Source organism: Oncorhynchus mykiss, chromosome 20 (assembly GCF_057628025.1).
Source record: "Oncorhynchus mykiss isolate SJ-2025 chromosome 20, ASM5762802v1, whole genome shotgun sequence".
In the NCBI taxonomy this organism is placed as follows: Eukaryota; Metazoa; Chordata; class Actinopteri; order Salmoniformes; family Salmonidae; genus Oncorhynchus; species Oncorhynchus mykiss.
In genome coordinates this window covers 21,658,557-21,677,986 of record NC_143041.1, presented here as the reverse complement: position 1 = coordinate 21,677,986, position 19,430 = coordinate 21,658,557, and the positions used below count along the sequence as shown (strand labels likewise).

The following is a 19,430-nucleotide window of genomic DNA, read 5'->3' as shown; positions in this document are numbered from 1 at the left end:
AAAAACATGCCAATTTTAAAAGTAAGCTACAGGAGTTTTTGGAGCAAGAATTAAGATGACTTTTGAGTAGTAAGACATGTATAAAAAGCAACATATACCATTAATAAGGGGCTAGAAGCGTCCTATATGGTGAGCTACTGAGTGGCTAGGACAGGCAAGCCCCATACTATTGTGGAGGCCCCCCCAAAAAACTACAGTCAATGCCTTCATCAAACACTGTTTCACAACGCATCAGTGACATGGCAGGAGATGTTTTGAAACAATTGCTGCTTCGCATACAAGCCAGTGAACTCTGAGTTACAGCTGGATGAGTCAGATGTGGCAGGCCTGGCACAGCTCCTGGTATAAGTCTGTTACATTTATGGGGGGGGGGGGGGGGGTATTTTTAAAGTACTGGACAGTTTTGTTACATCAAATGGATGTGTGGTAAAGATGTGTTGGTATCTGTATGGATGGTGCAAAAACAAAGACAGGGAGACATAGTGGAGTGGTAACGCGTGTGCAAGCAGTTGCTCCTGACGCCACTTGGGTACACTGCAGCATCCACCAAGAGGCTCTTGCTGCTCAAGGAATGCCTGACAGCTTGAAAAGACATTTTGGACACTACAGTGAAAATGGCTAACTTTGTTAAAGCAAGGACCCTGAACTCTCGTGTATTTTCTGCACTATGCAATGATATGGGTAGCGACCATGTTACACTTTTACAACATACAGAAGAAGTGTGCTGGTTATCAGGGGCAAAGTATTAACACGTTTTTTTTTTTTAATTGAGAGAAGAGCTTAAAATTAACTGACCATAATTTTCACTTGTCTGACCGCTTGCATGACGACGAGTTTCTCAAGACTGGCCTATCTCACCTCATTTGGGTGCTCAATTACGCAGGTACTTTCCCGAAACTGATATCGAATCCAGTTTGCCTCCAGTCCACTTACAGATATCTGAACAAGAGAGCCTCAAAATTGCAACAAGTGGTTTTGTGAAAATGTCATTTAAAATCAGAAGCCACTGCCAGATTTCTGGATTAGGCTGCGCTCAGAGTATCCTGCCATGGCAAATCACACTGTTAAGACACTGATGCCCTATGCAACCACGTACCTATGTGAGAGTGTATTCTCGGCACTTACTAGCATGAAAACTAAATACAGACTGTGTGGAAAAGGACTTAAGACAGACTCTCTCCAATACAACATTGCAGAGTTAAGTGCATCCTTTCAAGCACACCCTTCTCATTAACCTGTGGTGAGTTATTCACAATTTTCAATGAACAAATATGGTTTTATAATAGATAGCAGATTCTAAACAATTGGATACCACGAAATGGGGAGAAAAAGGGGTAAAATTAAAATACAATGGTTTTATATGTAAGATGTTAAAGAGCAAAATTATTATTATTAATTATTATTATTGCCCTGGTCCTATAAGAGCTCTTTGTCACTTCCCACGAGCCGAGTTGTGACAAACTCACTCATTCTTATGTTTAATAAATCGTATAGTGTGTGGCAGGCTTACAATGATGGCAAAAAATATATATACATTTGAGAGTGCGCTGACCATGGTGCTAGAGGGGATACGCAGCTGGAGGTTGAACGTTTGAAGGGGTACGGGACTATAAAACGTTTGGGAACCACTGGACTAGACCAAATGAACCAGTGGCTGTCAAAACATTCCAGACTGGTCAGGGATCATTTTGTTGGTGTCATGACATCATTGTAGTCAGACAGCCCTGGCAGTGGGATACTATGAAAATATTGTGCTGTAATCTATTATTTGTACCTCAGAGCTCCAAAAGTGGCACACAGGGAGAGCTGTCCAGTGTTCTAAACCTATGGTCAGGGGAATCCTTCATTGGTCAGGTCAAAACCTCTGGTATCTTTGGGGCTGTATGTACTAGCAGTGGCATGTATGTTATTGGAATATAGAAAGAGAAGATGGGTGACAGAATATACGTTAAAGCACTGAGCCATGGTTAGAAGGCTTCCATCTCTCCTCTGCCTAACATAACTCCCCCCGCTGTTGGGAGAGATGTACCCAAGGATACCGGCAGAGAAAGAGGACAGCAGCATGACAGATACAGTTTGTGTCCGAGAGAGAGTTAGTGTGTGTGACTGTCAACATGCATGCATGCATGCACAGTGCCGTGAAAACCCCTTTTTGATTTCAAAATGTTTGCCTATTTTTGATACGGAACGTTATCAGATCTTCAAAACCTAATACGTAAGGATACTAATATATTATACAATTAAAAATAATGTTTTTTTTTTAATTCCCTTGTGTTGCGCCCTTACACTCAATAACTGGTTGTGCCACCTATAGCGTATGTGCGCAACCAAATGCTTCCTGTAGTTGTTGATCAGTCTCTCACATCGCTGTGGAGGAATTTTGACCCACTCTTGCATGCAGAACTGCTTTAACTCAGAGACATTTGGGAGTTCAAGCATGAATTGCTCATTTCAAGTCCTGCCACGTCGTCTCAAATTGGGATTAGGTGTGGACGTTGACTAGGCCATTCATTCCTAAAAGTTTAGATGTCGCTTGTTAGACACTGTGCGTTTTGGATCATTTGGAGCTGTGCTTCAGCTTACAGACGGCTGGCCTGACATTAAAGTAGAAATCATGGTTCCCTCTATTTAAAAAAAAGGCAAGTCGTCCAGGTCCTGAGGCAGCAAAGCATCCCTATACCATCACATTACCACCCTTCACCCGTTGGCATGAGGTTCTACAGGAGAACGTCAGGTCATCCGTCTGTTAAAGCTACGCCAGAAGTTAATGGGTATATGTAGGAGGAATGGACATGGTAGGGTCAATGGAGGTTGGATAAGAGCCAGGAACTTGGAATGTTACTAAGTGAGGGAAAAGGCAATCGCATGGTTGCGGTCACTGATAAGGGTGGCTAGCTGTGGATTAGAGAGGGAAAATGGGGGCCCGAGGTCAGGTCACATGAAGTGAGAAGGAACCGTTTATTACCCAGATCACTTACTTTCCCGCCCAACAACGATGTTTAGGGAAAAGGAGACTCCGTCCTAAAGGGGAGGATAGAAATACTTGTGCTACCGTCTTATGCAGCTGTGTGACCCAGTGGGTGAATAAACTTGGCTTGAGCTTTACTAGTCATCTGTGAGCTTTACTCTATTGTAGAGCCTAACAGCTGGCGCTGCAAGCAGGGTCAACCACGATTTACAGTCCAAATAGAGAGTCCGAATCAGTGAAACAAGAGCCGGCACCAAAAACAAGGTAGGCACAGTTCCTATACCCGTTATCACTCATTCTGACATCTTGTGGAGATGAGTCGTAGGCTGAACCAATTATAGGATTCGGACTAGAAAACCTGAGCTTATTCAGTAGTCCCATTGTATCACGACTGATCGTAGATTTAAGATATTTGGTAAGTCACGGAAGGTAAGCCCGAGCAGGCTAGTACCTGCAGAGGGTAAGTCCTAGGGGGAAAGGGGGCAATTACTTTTTCCCCCAAACAGGGGCATTGGGTGTTGTATAACTTTGTTCACTCCGGTTCCCTTTATCTAATCTTAGGTTGAAGCTCTGCTAACATTCCGTATAAAAAAATAAACAAAAGTTGAGAAAATGAGAAAGGGGGCAAATACTTTCACAGCACTATATGTATATGCATGCATGTTACAGGTTGTGGATGTACGTATGCGCATGTGTGTCTGAGTGATGTGTTGCTGGCCGGGGTGGATTGAGTCCGGTTGGCTCTTAGGGGAGCACAGGCCTTTCGAAGGCGTTAAGTCACGCTCTCTTATTTGGTCTTCAACTTGGCCACCTCGACTGGCATCACCCCACTCAACTTGCCCTCTTTCGCCAGCGTCTCGTTGAGTTGGCACAGCTGGCGCAGAAAGCCGTCATTGGGGCCGATCGCTCTCTTGAGCCTCACTGTGGCGACCGCCACCCGGGCGTCCAGCTTGTGGCGCAGCATGAGGTAAGCGATGACAATGGTGGGCGAGCGGCTGTAGCCCTCTCGGCAGTGGACATACACCTTCCCTGATGGACAGAGACAGACACTTAGGGATACATCCCAATTCTCTTTAAGCAACTCCTTTCCTTCATGAACACTGACGGTTGAGAGGACTGGATAGGTTTTCACTATACTGCTTGCAACCATCAAATCCTGTCAGATCTGTGGTCTTAAAAAGGAATACAAACAAAAACAGGAGAGGATTTAAGGCATTAGGATTCTGACGAAGACGGCGACTGAAGTAAAAGAAAAGAGGGAAGACTGAGGTACAGTGATGACAGGAGGTGAGGGAACAGATGCTCCAAATATAACCTTGCCTGGCAAAGCATCTCAGCCAGGGAGATGCGAATCTAGGGCCTGACCCACACGTTCGTATGCGTTGAGGATGATACGCAGCGCCTACATATCCAGGTGCGCACACTGATCTGATGAGGCTATGGGAAGTGGTTAGGTGCAGTGAAGATGGTTGACATTGACTTATCTGCCGCAGAGGTCAGGCCCTAGATTTGCATCATATATATATATATTATATATAATATATTATATATATTATATATAATATATAATATATATATATATTATATATAATATATAATATATATAAATATATATAAATATTATATATTATATATATATAAATATTATATATATATATATATATATATATATATATATAATATTTATATATATATATATATATATATATATATATATATAATATTTATATATATATATATATATAATATATATATATATAAATATATATATATATATATATATATATATATATATATTTATATAAATATTATATATATATATAAATATTATATATATATATAAATATTATATATATATTATATAAATATTATATATATATATATATATATATATATATATATATATATATATATATATATATATATATATATATATATATATATATATATATATATATATATATATATATATATATATATATATATATATATATATATATATATATATATATATATATATATATATATATATATATAGTCAATAGAACATGCAACCTGGCTGGCAACACACACTCGTCCACTTGAGCAGCCCGGCTGACGAGTCACATGCTCCAACGCTGACATTTCCACAGCTCTGCACGGTGGTCACAAAATGTCACGATCAAGCCTCGGTGGGTTACACCAGGACTCTTTACCCATTAGGAAGGGACTGGTGTTACGGCATCGTGTGTCTCGTTGGAAAGATGTGTCCACCACCTCTTTCTCTTCCACCTCCTCTACTGTCGTACACTGATTTACAGGGGTGTCGACGCAGCTGCCGCCTAATTGGCTGAGAATTAAGATGATTTGTAATTGTGCCGCTGTGTCAGGGCTTCCATTAAATCCACGCCACAAAACAGTGTTCAGGGCTCCAATGAAATGGGCCCCCAGGGTATGTCAACACACCAGTAACATTTGGGAGAGGAGAATGGAGCCAGAGGTGTGGTCAGCGATAAGATGGATGTTCTTGTTCTTTCCGTCTACAGATGGCTGTTATGAATTAGAGAGTTTTGGTTGAAGTGATGGGACTCCTTTGATCTCTTCTTGTTTGCTTCCTTGATAGATTTCCATTTGTTTTGTGTTGGTGCTCGGATACAAAATCTGACATATTTTAAAGAGTACGTCTTAAAGTACTATCAAACGCAATCAATGTGCTGTTCAACGCAATGTGTTTCACTGTCCTGGTACTGTACATCAAATGGTCCTCTTTAAGTAGCATCTTGTAAGCGTGTTTTACCTTTGGAACACAGAGGAAAGGAAAAATAACTTGTGGCAAAGTGGTGTCTGTTTACTCTCTATGGAAAAATGTGTGGGGTTTGGTACAACATCAGAATGTTCAAATTGAACTGACCGAAACGTCAGCTGATACAGCAACGTGGAATAGGACTAGCCTGAGTTTACAGGAGTATCCATCTCCACTTTGGAGGACTGATGACGTACACGGATTAAACAAAACATTAGGAACACCTTCCTAATATTGGATGTGCACTCCCTATTACCCTCGGAACAGACTCAATTCGTCTGGGCATGGACTCTACGAGGTGTCAAAGGCGTTCCACAGGGATGCTGGTCCATGTTGACTGCAATACTTCCGAGAGTTGTCAACATTGGCTGGATGTCTTTTGGGTGGTGGACCATTCTTGACACTCACAGGAAACTGTTGAGAATGAAAAACCCAGCACCGTGGCAGTTATAGACACAAACTGGCACGCCTCGCAACTACCACCATACCCCAGTTAAAAGCACTTAAAATCTTTTTTTTGCCCATACACCCTATGAATGGCACACACAACACAATCCATGTCTCAATTGTCTCGAGGCTTAAACATCCTGTCCCCTTCATCTACACTGATTAAAGTGAATTTAACAAGTGACATTTTGTATACTCCGTGTCTATTCCAACATTAAACGTGTTAGATCCTGTGCCCTGAAAAGGACAGTTGCTGTTACTCCCCTTCTCATAACTTGGACTTGGAGAAACAAAGGTCTGTTTACAGTTTTTTACCAAAGGGGAACAAACTATTGATAGCAGAGGATATTAGAGGAGTCACTCAACCTCAAAAAGCACAAGAATGAGGACTGACACCCATCATCTCAGATGAGGAATCCAATAAAATGGTCAAACGCCACTCACGTACCCCTCAACCAACCAGTACACAGTATCAGTTCTCCATGTTTGACAAGTAGTATGGAGCTGCTGCATGGAGTATTGCAGCTTCATCCTTTGTAATGCATTTCCTGTGAATCTGGTGATGTTTTTTCCTCTGTTCAGAGAAATTAGCCATTTGAAGTCACATGCATTATTTACCATAACATTTGTGAGAAAGTACCAAGCTTTGCCCACTAGATGCCACTTACGGAGTACCACTATCCAGTTTTTCAAAGCATAGTGGTTGCATCATGTTATGGGTATGCTTGTAATCATTAAGGACTTTTTAAAGAATTTTCCACGCAAAATCCTTGAGGAAAACCTGCCTTAATCTCCCAGCGTCTGGTGAAAAGCAGACTAATTCACCTTTCAGCAGGACAATAACAGAACACACAAGGCCAAATCTACATTGAAGTTGCTTACCAAAAAGACAGTGAATGTTCCTGAGTAGCTGAGTTACAGTTTTGACTTAAAAATCGGTTTGAAAATCTATGGCAAGACTTGAAAAATGTTTGTCTAACAATGATCACCAACAAACTTGGAAACTTTGAAAATATTGTGTAATCCAGGTGTGCAAAGCTCTTAGACTTACCCAGAAAGACTCACAGCTGCCATCGCTACAAAATGTTATTATTTAGGGATGCACGATATATCGGAATCGGCTGATATTAGCTAACAATGCCAACATCGGTATAGGCCAGATGTCTAGTTTAACGCCGATGTTAAAAAACGATGTCAAAGCTGATGTGCATACCTATATAATGTAATTGACGTAATGACGCCACGTAAAATGTTACGCTACACGTGCAACACAGCATTCCTAACCTAGCCCACAATGTCTGCTGTGTGGATCAAGCAGTCAACAAGTAGAGCAGTCATTTGAAAGAGTAAGAACATTTTAGAGAGACAACTCAAAGGCGAAATCCATTAAAGCCAAGATAATAGAATTCATTGCCCTTGACAATCAACCGCTTGTCGTGGGTGATGTTGGCTTTCGCCGACTGGCCGGGCACCGGTGCGCTATTTTTCAGACGTAGCCCTACCGGAGTTACACAGTAATAGCGCCACTGCGATCAGCTTCACAACATACATTCTATGGAACGCCGTTTGGGTCTTTGCGTGTCATAAAAGATACAGTAGCACTGTCAAAGCTGTACAAAAGAGTCAGCAAACAGAGATGCAGTGCATTAGACCACTGCGTCCGTATGGGTGTTAACTATTTAACTGTACTATAATGCTTAGAAGGTCGCAAAAATGGTAAATATCAGTTATCGGTATTGGGTTGTTTTTGGCAAGGAAAATATCGGTATAGCCAAAAATGTCATATCGGTGCATCACTAGTTATTATACAGTATTGAACACTTATGTAAATTAGATCTGTATTTAACTTTCAATACATTTGCAAAAAAAACATAAAACATGTTCCCAATTTGTCATCATGGGGTACTGTGTGTAGATGGGTGAGATGTATTTAATACAGCCTGAATTCAGGCTGTAACAACAAAATGTGGCATAAGTCAAGGGGTATGAATATTTTGAAGGCACTGTATAAGAGGCAGTTGCCACTATTCTATCATATAGAAATCAGGTATTTGCTTATAAACTACATGGTGAAATGGTTTAAAGACACAATAATCACCTATGAATAAGGTAAAAGAGAACCCAGAGTGGTCAGACTCACCTTTGCCATTGTTGTGTGCCAGAGCCTTCTCAATAAAGTCCGCCCCCTCCTCAAAAAAGTTACTGAGGTTGAACTGCGGCTTGTCATTGGCCTGGATGCCATGGTAGGTGATGCCCGAGCCAGCGTAAAAATCTGCATTGGTGTTGACGTGCATAAAGGAGTTGCCTTCCGCTGCATTCAGGATGTGGGTCACGCCCAGTTTCTGCAGACGCATCAGATTCTGGCCCACGAACCTGTGAGATATAAACCATAGAATTATCTATTTCTGAGGTAGACGTCAGACATTGATTAAGCACGGGGCAGACCCGAGTACATTGCTTTGGAACACTTCAATTAAGTTATATTGAAGGCTTCCATAATTAAAATGGCCTTACTGAAGAGCTCAGTGACTTTCAACGTGGCACCTTGCCAACAAGTCAGTATGTCAAATTTCTGCGCTAACAGAGTTGCCCCGGTGAACTATTAGTGCTGTTATTGTGAAGTGGAAAGGTCAGCTTGTTGAGAAAGAAATAGCCCAAACAGACTCTGGGACAATTGAGGGACGATAGAGCCCAGCAGGTAATTTCATATGAATAGACTACATACATATACATTTTTTTTTATAGCAATGAATCATTTGTCTTTTGCCTGACAATTGGCCGGTGGCAAATTTATTTAATCAGCTTTTCAACAACAAAAATTATGGCCAAAAGCACGCTATTACCGACTAATGGAAACACTGGTCTGCATGGCACTGGGCTCTGAACACTCCCGTCCCCTGGGGAACCACTAACATAGGCAGACATATCCACTGTCTAAAAGTTGCTCCACCAAACTTTACTATGGGGGATAGTAGATTGACTCAGAGCGTCCATAAGGCTTGAATTCTATTGCCAAAATTAGATGGCCTAATTAGCCTACACAGAAATACTATCATTCAAAATAGGCTGCTAAAGCATGATTTGGCCAGAAGTTGATTCCCTAGCCTTCATTTTTTTTGTATTGTTTTGCCTACATTCGGAAAGGCAGATCGCACTGCAAATACAAAATAGATGCTTGCTGAGTTGCAACTGTCAAAGAAAAACTAGAGGCCTAGCCAGGAATATCACAATAAATAATATATCTTTTTTTTTAATAGCAGGAAACATAGTTTGGAAAGAAAATGGCTAACACTGTAAAGAGAAGACAGAAAAGACTAATTTGTCTTTTAGTTATCAAAATTCTCAAATTAAATTGAGGGAACAGTAGCCCTATTACCTATCTTATTGGCATCGGCCATATCCCCGGTGAGTGCTCTCATTCACTCTATTATTGGTGGTAAGTTTGTTTTTGGACAATCATGTCCTCTTATTTGGGTCTCCCCTTCTCATAGGCCTATTATATGGACAACATCGTTTTTATTGATCTGAGTGTCAGTAGAGTACTCTGTAATTTGTCAAATGTAAATAAATAAAAACTATAGCCAAGGCCTCTACACTATAGGCGTTTCGCAATGCAGTTAACGGTCCTTTTTGCATACAGTGATGGAGTTATGACCATCTACTCATCACATTACAAATAGTAGGCTCTTACATACGTTTGCAAATGAGATGACGCATGGAATGCTTTATCATACAGTGCATTTGGAAAGTACTCCGACCCCTAGACTTTTTCCAAATTTTGTTACGTTACAGCCTTATTCTAAAATGGGATTGTGAGAGCAACATTATGTTATAATACTGTAATTGCATCAAATGGTTGTTTCATGCAACAGAATAGAGGGTTCTTATAACTCCATTGTGTCTATGTGAACTAAAAGTGGAATTCTGGGAGATTTAACACTGACAGAAGACTTACAATGTCTTTGGGTGATACCGCATTCCAGAGCATGAGTTAAAGTTTCTGTTTTATAAAATAAGGTACCAGGAAGAGATGGCTCGGGGCCAGACACTGGTTTCTACGCAATGAGAACAGTTTTTACAGCAGACACTGTCTGTAAAAATCTTTCATACGAATCTTAACCTTGTGACTCATTCCATACATCTGTTGTTTGCCATGTAGACTGAAGGGGTGTATCTTTGCTGTATAAGGCCATGGTATATTTTGTCGGTGTGCTCAACATATCACCTACGGGGGGGGCGGGCTCATTGACAAGCTCCATTACTGCAGGTATTAGATTAAAGTTTACTTGTTTTGAAGAAATGTAAAAAATAAAGTCCTTTTGATTACAATAATTCCACGACAGGATTCAATAGTCCCCCCCAATCTGCAAACAATACCCCCATAATGACTAAGCAAAAACAGATTCAGAATTTTTAGCAAATGTACTTAAAATAAATATGAAATATCACATTACTTTACTCACTACTTTGTTGAAACACCTTTGACAATGATTACAGCCTCAAGTCTTATTGGTTATGATGCTACGAGCTTGGCACACCTATATTTGGAGAGTTTCTCCCATTATTCTCTGCAGATGTCAGGCTGAATGGGGAGCATAGTTGCACAGCTATTTTCAGGTTTCTCCAGAGATGTTCGATCGGGTTCAAGTCCAGGCTCTTGTCTTGAAGCCACTCCTGCGTTGTCCTGTTGGTAGGTGAACGTTTGCCCCAGTCTGAGGTCCTAAGCGCTCTGGAGCAGGTTTTCAAAAGCATGATGCTGCCACCACCATGCTTCACCATAGGGATGGTGCCAGGTTTCCTCCAAACATGACACTTGGCTTTCAGGCCAAAGAGTTCAATCTTGGTCATCAGACCAGAGAATCTAGTTTCTCATGGTCTGAAAATCCTTCAGGTGCCTGTTGGCAAACTCCAAGCGGGCCATCATGTGCTTTTTACTGAGGAGTGGCTACCATCTGGTCACTACCATAAAAAGGTCTGATTGGTAGAGTGCTGCAGATATGGTTGAACTTCTGGAAGGTTCTCCCATCTCCACAGAGGAACTCTGGAGCTCTGTCAGAGTGACCATCGGGTTATTGGTCACCTCACTAACCAAGGCCCTTCTCCCCAGATTGCTCAGTTTGGCCAGGCAGCCAGCTCTAGAAGTAGTCTTGGTGGTTCCAAACTTTTTCCACTTAAGAATGTTGGAGGCCAGTGTGTTCATGGGGACCTTCAACGCTGCAGACATTTTTTGGTGCCCTTCCCCAGATCTGTGCCTCGACACAATCCTGTCTCTGAGCTCTTTCATTGAATGCAGGTCCCGTTTACTGTATTTACTATGCTCTGGGGGCTTTATCCCATCCCAGAGTGCTCTGCAGTTGGATGAGCATATCATCAGGCTCCAGGCAGAGGTGTGGAGAGGTTGAGTGACCCTGGATGGGTCCCCTGGGACAGAGGGTGAACATGCCTGCACTGCCTCCCACTGCAGGGCTAACTAATAAAGATCCAGTCTGCCACCATCTTAGTTTATGACTAGGGGATGAGGTTGCCCATCTGTCTGGCCTGTTTGCAGGCCAAGGCTACTCTGAGGTGATGGAGCAATGGCTTGAGTACATGAGGCTCACATAACCGGATATAGCTACCCTTCGCGCTCCTCCCTTTCTCTCCTGTGTCTACCCTTCTTCATCTCACTGCCATCTACTTCACTCTCTCACTACTCCCTCGGAGGCTCGGTCTATTCTCGCGAATCGAGTCACATTTCTCTTGTAAAGACAAAGCCTATGTGTAAATGGGTGAGGATGAATGTGCAACTTTGAGCATGTGTACAGTACGTGTCAGAGGATGTGCCTGTGAGCACCAAAGTGTACAAATAAAGCATCTACGCGTCTGAATGTGTCGTACACCAGTGCCTACCCAAGTGTATGCTTATGTTTGTATGTGTGCACGCATATAGGTACATGCACAGGCTGAACTCAGTGCATGGCTAATGCCTTCACGCCCTCCATTTACCTGCCCTGTCCTCCACTCAGTCCTCCTCTGTGCAGCCCCAGACCATGCATTATTAAAACAAGCCCTTACAAAAGAACCAAAGTGTGCCGTCAAGCAGGGGCTGCCCAGCACTTTTATATTAAAGACTGAGCGGGTGTCAATAAAAGCATTTTAGTGCACCTTCCATTTACTTTTGGCTCCATGGATGGTGTCGTTTGAGAGCGACTCACGCCTCAAGTTTGTGTAATGAGTTTGTCTTGAATCCAGTCACTGAGATGCACAGTGAACGTATCATTCAGGGAGTGTTCCACCATGATAGCAGCCAGGACAAACATACAGTAAGTTTAGACATGTCTGACGCATACTGCCCTAATTTCTGTAAGAATAATTATATTAATCTCCCCTACAGTTATTAAAAGAAACAGATCATTACTATTCATCAGGGAAGTAGTAGCACTTCCTAAAGCCTAGCTGAAGATAGTAGAGCGGGAGGTTTGAAACTATTGTATTACAAAAGGTACAGGTGGGGGACCAAAAAACAGGATCACCTGGATGAAAGAAAGACGACAAGATGACAATTCCCCCACCCAAAGAGTGCATGAGTAGTCTCCCAATATTAATCTTTGTGTCCCTCATTTCTTTGCATTTTTTTTTTTAGGTCCACCACTTCTAGGTCTTCTGTCCCAGATATCCCTCAACCCTGATCTTATTCTTCTCTCTGCATCAACGACTACCTGTCCACTCCAAACGTCTTGGAAAGAGTACAGAGGTTTCTAATCTTGGTAAAGGCACCATGGCTAGACGCATAATATGCTTAACTGTAGTTGTGTGTGTTTTAAATCAACTTAAAAATCGAAAACAAAACTATTTATGCTGATGATTATTGGGGATAAACACACTATTCCCATGTGTTTCAATACAAACCGGGCATGATAAGAGCATACTGGGCTTAACTGGAAGCGATTTATGGTGAAAAAAAAACACAATAGCAAAGTTCACTCTTAAATATTTGGAAACCAATGGTTTAGGGTATAAATATAAACGATAGACAAAAATATTATGCAACATTAGTAGTATTGATCAATATTAAATTGTGCATAGAGGGAGTGCTTTGTGCTACTGTACCCTTTAAGGCCACCTGAGATGGTGCATTCGGGAAAGTACTCAGACCCCTCGACTTTCCACGTTTTGTTACATTACAGCCTCTTTCTAAAAGGATTAAATCGTTTATTTTCCTCATCTACACACAATCCCATAATGACAAAGCAAAAACAAGTTTAGGAATTTGGCAGCGATTACAACCTTGCACACATGGATTTGGGCAGTTTCGCCAACACTCCACCAAAGGGATGGACTATTAGACCATGAGAAACAAGATTCTCTGGTCTGATGAATATTTTATGTTTTTGAATAATAAGTTCTATATCTGCTTTATGAGTAGTGTGTGACCCTAGGGGGGCAACACATACATTCTAAGTAATTTCAAATTAAATTTCATACGCCTAATGCACGGTTCTGACGCCATCTGCCTGGTGGCCAACCTGCTGCTCCCCTCTCTAGTTCGTTATAAAAGATGTGAGTGTTTGTGTTCTCAGAAGTACACCAACTAATGAGTCTCCTCCATTCCAAAAATACTGAATCTTAGGAGTTGATTACTAACGGAAGATATATTTTATACTAAAAATGTATTGGTAAGTCACGGTATTTAACACACTAAAGTACTTTGTGTGCAGGCAGGCTGCGCAGAGGCAGATCCGAGACATTTTGATTGACAGTTCTGGTTGCCTAGTTGACATTAGTCTCGCTTCAGAAGCGTCATTCCTTTACAGCCAAGTAAAATGCCTGTTCCAATGGCGCATTTAAAAAGACGTAGTGTAGGCTATCCTTCCAGACAAACCAAGGAGCTTTCAAGGATGACTGCGGTAGATGACTTCATTGCCCGGCCCTAGAGGTCATATATACACACGTTAATAGGACCATTATTCTGCATTGTGAATAGACATAGAATTTTATGATTTTTTTCTTATCGTTTTAAAAATGGCACCCCTAGTGCGTGTCCATTTTTTTGATTGAACAGCAGCCAGCTACTCATCAGCTTGATCTATGGTAGCAACAGCTCTAGCTGACCTACAGTATATCACAGACCATGTGAAGCCACTAGTCTCCGGAGTGGACAGTTGTGTGAGTGGATCTTAAATCGATAGGCAGTCCATAAATCTTAATTGTACCTACGCCTTAACTCTACACTGGGGGATGACGCTTCACAATATGCAAGGTCATATTAAACGTTATTTTAATTGTGTAAACCAATAATAAAACTGAGTGAAATATTCTAATTTCCTGTAAGAACAAATGAGATGCACATATATACTGTGCCGTCTCAAATATCTAAAGGGTCTACTTTACACATTTTAAAAACAAGGCAAAAACAGCCTTTTGCACAGACACCTCACCCCCTTAACCCAGGGGTGTCAAAAATCAGTGTCGGCAGGTTTTTCCCTTTCAATTAAGCGCTAGACAACCAGGTGTCGGGAGTTAATTACAAATTAGCGACCATAATCAAGAAAAAAGGGAGGAGCGAAAACCAGCAGACACTTGGCCATCCCTGGAACGAGTTTGACACGTGCCCTAGATCATGTCTTCCTCTAAGTTTACACAATAGTCAAGACGTCTCGTCAACGTGTTAGCTGGCTCTTGGCCCTGGAGAGTGGCATATTCAAAATGATTTTGTTGTAAGAGAGGTAATGTGCTTGCTTTCTGTCCTACTCACCCTATTGCTGCCCTCTGGGCAATGACATCATTATACAGGTCGTGGCCAAAAGTTGAGAATGACAAATTCATTTTCACAAAGTCTACTGCCTCAGTTTGTATGATGGCAATTTGCATATACTCCAGAATGTTATGAAGAGTGATCAGATGAATTGCAATTAATTGCAAAGTCCCTCTTTGCCATACAAATGAACTTAAACCTCAAAAAACATTTCCACTGCATTTCAGCCCTGCCACAAAAGGACCAGCTGACATCATGTCAGTGATTCTCTCGTTATTAACACAGGTGTGAGAGTTGACGAAGACAAGGCTGGAGATCACTCTGTCATGCTGATTGAGTTTGAATAACAGACTGGAAGCTTCAAAAGGAGGGTGGTGCTTGGAATCATTGTTCTTCCTCTGTCAACCATGGTTACCTGCAAGGAATGTGGCATCATCATTGCTTTGCACATAAAGGGCTTCACAGGCAAGGATATTGCTGCCAGTAACATTGCACCTAAATCAACCATTTATCGGATCATCAAGAATTTCAAGGAGAGCGGTTCAATTGTTGTGAAGGCTTCAGGGCGCCCAAGAAAGTCCAGCAAGCGCCAGGACCGTCTCCTAAAGTTGATTCAGCTGCGGGATCGGGGCACCACCAGTACAGAGCTTGCTCAGGAATGGCAGCAGGCAGGCGTGAGTGCATCTGCACGCACAGTGAGGCGAAGACTTTCGGAGGATGGCCTGGTGGCAGCAAAGACACTTCTTTCCAGGAAAAACATCAGGGACAGACTGATATTCTGCAAAAGTACAGGGATTGGACTGCTGAGGACTGGGGTAAAGTCATTTCCTCTGATGAATCCCCTTTCCAATTGTTTGGGGCATCTGGAAAAAAAGCTTGTTTCCGGAGAAGACAAGGTGAGCGCAACCATCAGAACTGTGTCATGCCAACAGTAAAGCATCCTGAGACCATTCATGTGTGGGGCTGCTTCTTAGCCAAGGGATTTGGCTCACTCACAATTTTGCCTAAGAACACAGCCATGAATGAAGAATGGTACCAACACATCCTCAGAGAGCAACTTCCCCCAACCATCCAGGAACAGTTTGGTGATGAACAATGCCTTTTCCAGCATGATGGAGCAACTGGCCATAAGGCAAATGTGATAACTAAGTGGCTCAGGGAACAAAACATCGATATTTTGGGTCCACGGCCAGGAAACTCTCCAGACCTTAATCCCATTGAGAACTTGTGGTCAATCATCGAGAGGCAGGTGGACAAACAAAAACCCACAAATTCTGACAAACTACAAGCATCGATTATGCAAGAATGGGCTGCCATCAGTCAGGATCTGGCCCAGAAGTTAATTGACAGCATGCCAGGGCAGATTGCAGAGGTCTTGAAAAAGGGTCAACACTGCAAATAGTGACTCTTTGCATCAACTTCATGTAATTGTCAAAAGCCTTTGACACTGATGAAATGCTTGTAATTATACTTCAGTGTTACTATGGAATACTGAAGTATAATTACATCTGTCAAAAATATCTAAAGACACTGAAGCAGCAAACTTGAAAAATTTGTGAAAATTAGTGTGTGTCATTCTCTATTTTTGGCCACGACTGTGCAATAGAGACATCCTTCTACAGCATGGGCTTCCTGTACATGGCCCTTTATATGGGTAAAGGGAAAGTAAAGCTATACAATCTACTAGATTGACGTATTCTATATAATAACATTTACTTTTTTTTTTATGCACATGTACTCAATGTGGATTTTTTTCACCCAATACATGTAAACATATGCATTGAGAATTATAATATATATTGTTTTACACCTTACTCTGTGTCTAGACTAGGTATATACTGTGTTTGTGAGGTGGACTTTGCATTTACATTGGGACCCCCACACCTCCTGCACACACAATCAGCATAAAGGATGCCTAAGAACTGACCTAAGTGGAATGGCAGGCTATAAATTGTAGGGTACATCGCCTTTATGGGTAACCAACCACAATGGATTTAAAGCCAGCGGAATACCATGACAGACTGGTCTAACCCTCCATCCCCCTTTGTGTGTGTGTGTGTGTGTGTGTGTGTGTAAAAGGTAAGTGAGACGAGGTAAGGGGGTGATGCCAATGAAAAAGTGTCTCAATATCATTAAACAATATGGAATTGTTTCATTTAATAAAAAATAAAAATAGAGCTTCGTATCTCCCTTGAAATACAAACACGAACGTTCAAGGGTGTGCATGAGTCTGTAGAATATTCACAATTTCCTTCAGAAAAAGAGAGCAACCTCCTCCCTAGATCCTGACTCAGTTCCATTACATATAAGAGTCATTGGACGAAGGCGTCTTCTGTAGGGGGAAGTATTGTTAAGAGCCGCAATGCTCGGTCTGAACATTAAACACATATCGCTTGAGGTACGGTTTTGAAAGCATAAGGACTTTTTCATACCTGCAAGAAATTATTTTCAAAAAACAAAAAGGTTAAATTGATACACCTTTATAGGGTTAGGGTTCCCACACGGCCATGTTACAGCGTTTAAGGAAATCAGGGGGAAGACAGAGTGAACTACTTGTGCTTATTAGCTATCTTCTCTGAAATGGAATACATTTTCGCTGGTCAAATTATCGGTGATGTGATTAAAGTACTGGGATTTATGTTTCTAGAACCGTACCGCAACCGAGTCACATTTGGATGGAGTATTTGGCTGTTTTGGCTTTGAGACAATTCACCCTTAAAAGCTGCAATAAGTAACTTTTTGGGCAACTGACCAAATTCACATAGAAATGTGTGTTATTGATCTGTCACTCATTGAAAGCAAGTCTAAGCAGCAGATCTGTTCTGTGCACCATTTCTATGCTTCCCATTCTTACCTTTTGTTTACTTTAGGTTTTGTACACCAGATTCAAACAGCTGTAAATACAATACTTTGGGTTATGGAAAAGATATTACACTGCAGTTTAGATGGTACAATGATTCTCTAGAGTAGACAATGGTTGCTTGTTCTGTCACAAACTGAAATTAGGCTAACTTAGAATTTTTGCAACCAGGAAATGGCAGTGATTTCTGCATATTGCACCTTTAAAAACAACATGTAAGATTCTTGGACTAAGGAGTAACTTTAGACTCCTTTAGCCCAATATTGGGCTACCTCCTCCCATGCTCGTGGCAAATATTATGAAGAGATTGCATTCGCCTAAGGCATAAAATACATTACTTGACAAGGTTAGTTCAATCCAATTGAATCCGGAGACACCTTGTCTTGACGATGTTTTTGGAATGGTTTGATTTGGAAAATATTCGTTTACAATTAGGGTTTTAATTGGTGATGAAATTGTATACTAGGGCTCTCCAACCCAGTTCCTGGATAGTTACTGTTCTGTAGGTGCACTCCAAACCTAATATAGCGCACCTAATTCTAATAATTAGCTCGTTAACAATCATTTAAATTACAACCTCGGGTTGGTGCCCAAACCTACACCAAGTGTAACTCACCAGGAACAGGGTTGGTGAGTCCTGTTCTATACAATTGTTATACATTAGAAATTGTTCGGCACAACTAACGCACACATTCCTCAGAATTCGGTCAAATAAAAATAACTTACGCGTTACCAACGTATATTCTAGGGAAGACCTCGTTGAAATGCTGTGTTGGTAAACTGTAAAATCCGCTGCTGTTTGACAAAAGCTCGTTCAGTTGTTGCACGGTAACCTCGTCGTCTGGCACCGCGACTTCAGCTGGTGGTGGTTGCTGCTTTGCCGGGCTCGATTTGTTCATGGTTCCAGGCTCTCTCTCCGAACTGGCGAACAAACACGTGTCAGACTCTTGGGTCGTGTCAATTTATGATTTTGCAGAATTTTATTCTCCGTTAAGTCATGTTGTGTAACCTACACGGAGTCTGAAACGTACGCTCTCTTCGTTCGCAGACACACCCCAACTCGCCCACCGCGGGTCAGACACTCGGGATAGGAATTGGTTGACAACACAAGAGTGGCTACCGAAAAATAAGGCAGAGAGGGCACCATTAAAGGGAAAGTAAACCCATTTTTACACGTGGCCTTATTTTCCTTCTTTCTGTGCTAGTTGATTCCCCGCCAATTATATTTTTTTATATATTTAGTTTAATTACAGAATAAATTGGTTGTCACATTTTGGCGAGTCATCACTTGCCATTGACTATAATGAAATATGCAAATATGTCTAAAGCATCTTAAAAACCTTTTTTCTTTCTTTTTTTTCTTAAAAAAAAACATTTAAACACTCTATACCAACACATATTACATCATAGCTTGTACTAATCAGAGAGTGGAAGACATGTCTCTAAAATGTAGGCTCACGTTTTGTGAACAGTCCCATCACAAGTCAGACTGTTGAATAAACTTAATTTGAACGTCTGCTTATTTTGTCTTTATGTAGCAGGTAATCTGAGATGATTGTGTCTTTTTTACAGCAACTTCTTTCAGACTGATAGCCATGCAGCATGGTAACAGTCTGATGATTAGACAACTTAGATGAGA

At 41.3% G+C, this 19,430-nt stretch overlaps 1 protein-coding gene and 1 long non-coding RNA gene across 2 annotated transcripts in view; one reads left to right on the top strand and one right to left on the bottom strand.

Moving 5' to 3' along the window:
• The window catches only part of LOC149974432 (uncharacterized), a 37,675-nt gene extending 23,178 nt beyond the window's left edge, over positions 1-14,497 (top strand). Inside the window, exon 4 of the long non-coding RNA XR_016489393.1 lies at positions 12,820-14,497. This is a non-coding gene — a long non-coding RNA (uncharacterized LOC149974432). The remainder of the gene's footprint in view (positions 1-12,819) is intronic.
• Positions 1,475-18,937, bottom strand: LOC149974431 (dual specificity protein phosphatase 3-like). Its single transcript, XM_090212591.1, has 3 exons — positions 18,518-18,937; positions 8,338-8,570; positions 1,475-3,997 (listed from the first exon to the last, which is right to left on the bottom strand). Exons 1-3 carry the CDS (start codon positions 18,688-18,690, stop codon positions 3,756-3,758), a joined length of 648 nt encoding a protein of 215 aa, XP_090068717.1. The 5' UTR covers positions 18,691-18,937; the 3' UTR covers positions 1,475-3,755.
• Between the last annotated feature and the right edge of the window lie 493 nt (positions 18,938-19,430).

Bases quoted from the DNA above. Each gene is read 5' to 3' on its own strand.
- LOC149974431 (XM_090212591.1), bottom strand. From the start codon at position 18,690: ATGAACAAATCGAGCCCGGCAAAGCAGCAACCACCACCAGCTGAAGTC. The intron at 8,571-18,517 runs GTAAGTTATTTT...TATATCTCACAG, and splicing joins AGAATATACGTTGGTAACGC to GTTCGTGGGCCAGAATCTGA. The intron at 3,998-8,337 runs GTGAGTCTGACC...TCTGTCCATCAG, and splicing joins GGCACACAACAATGGCAAAG to GGAAGGTGTATGTCCACTGC.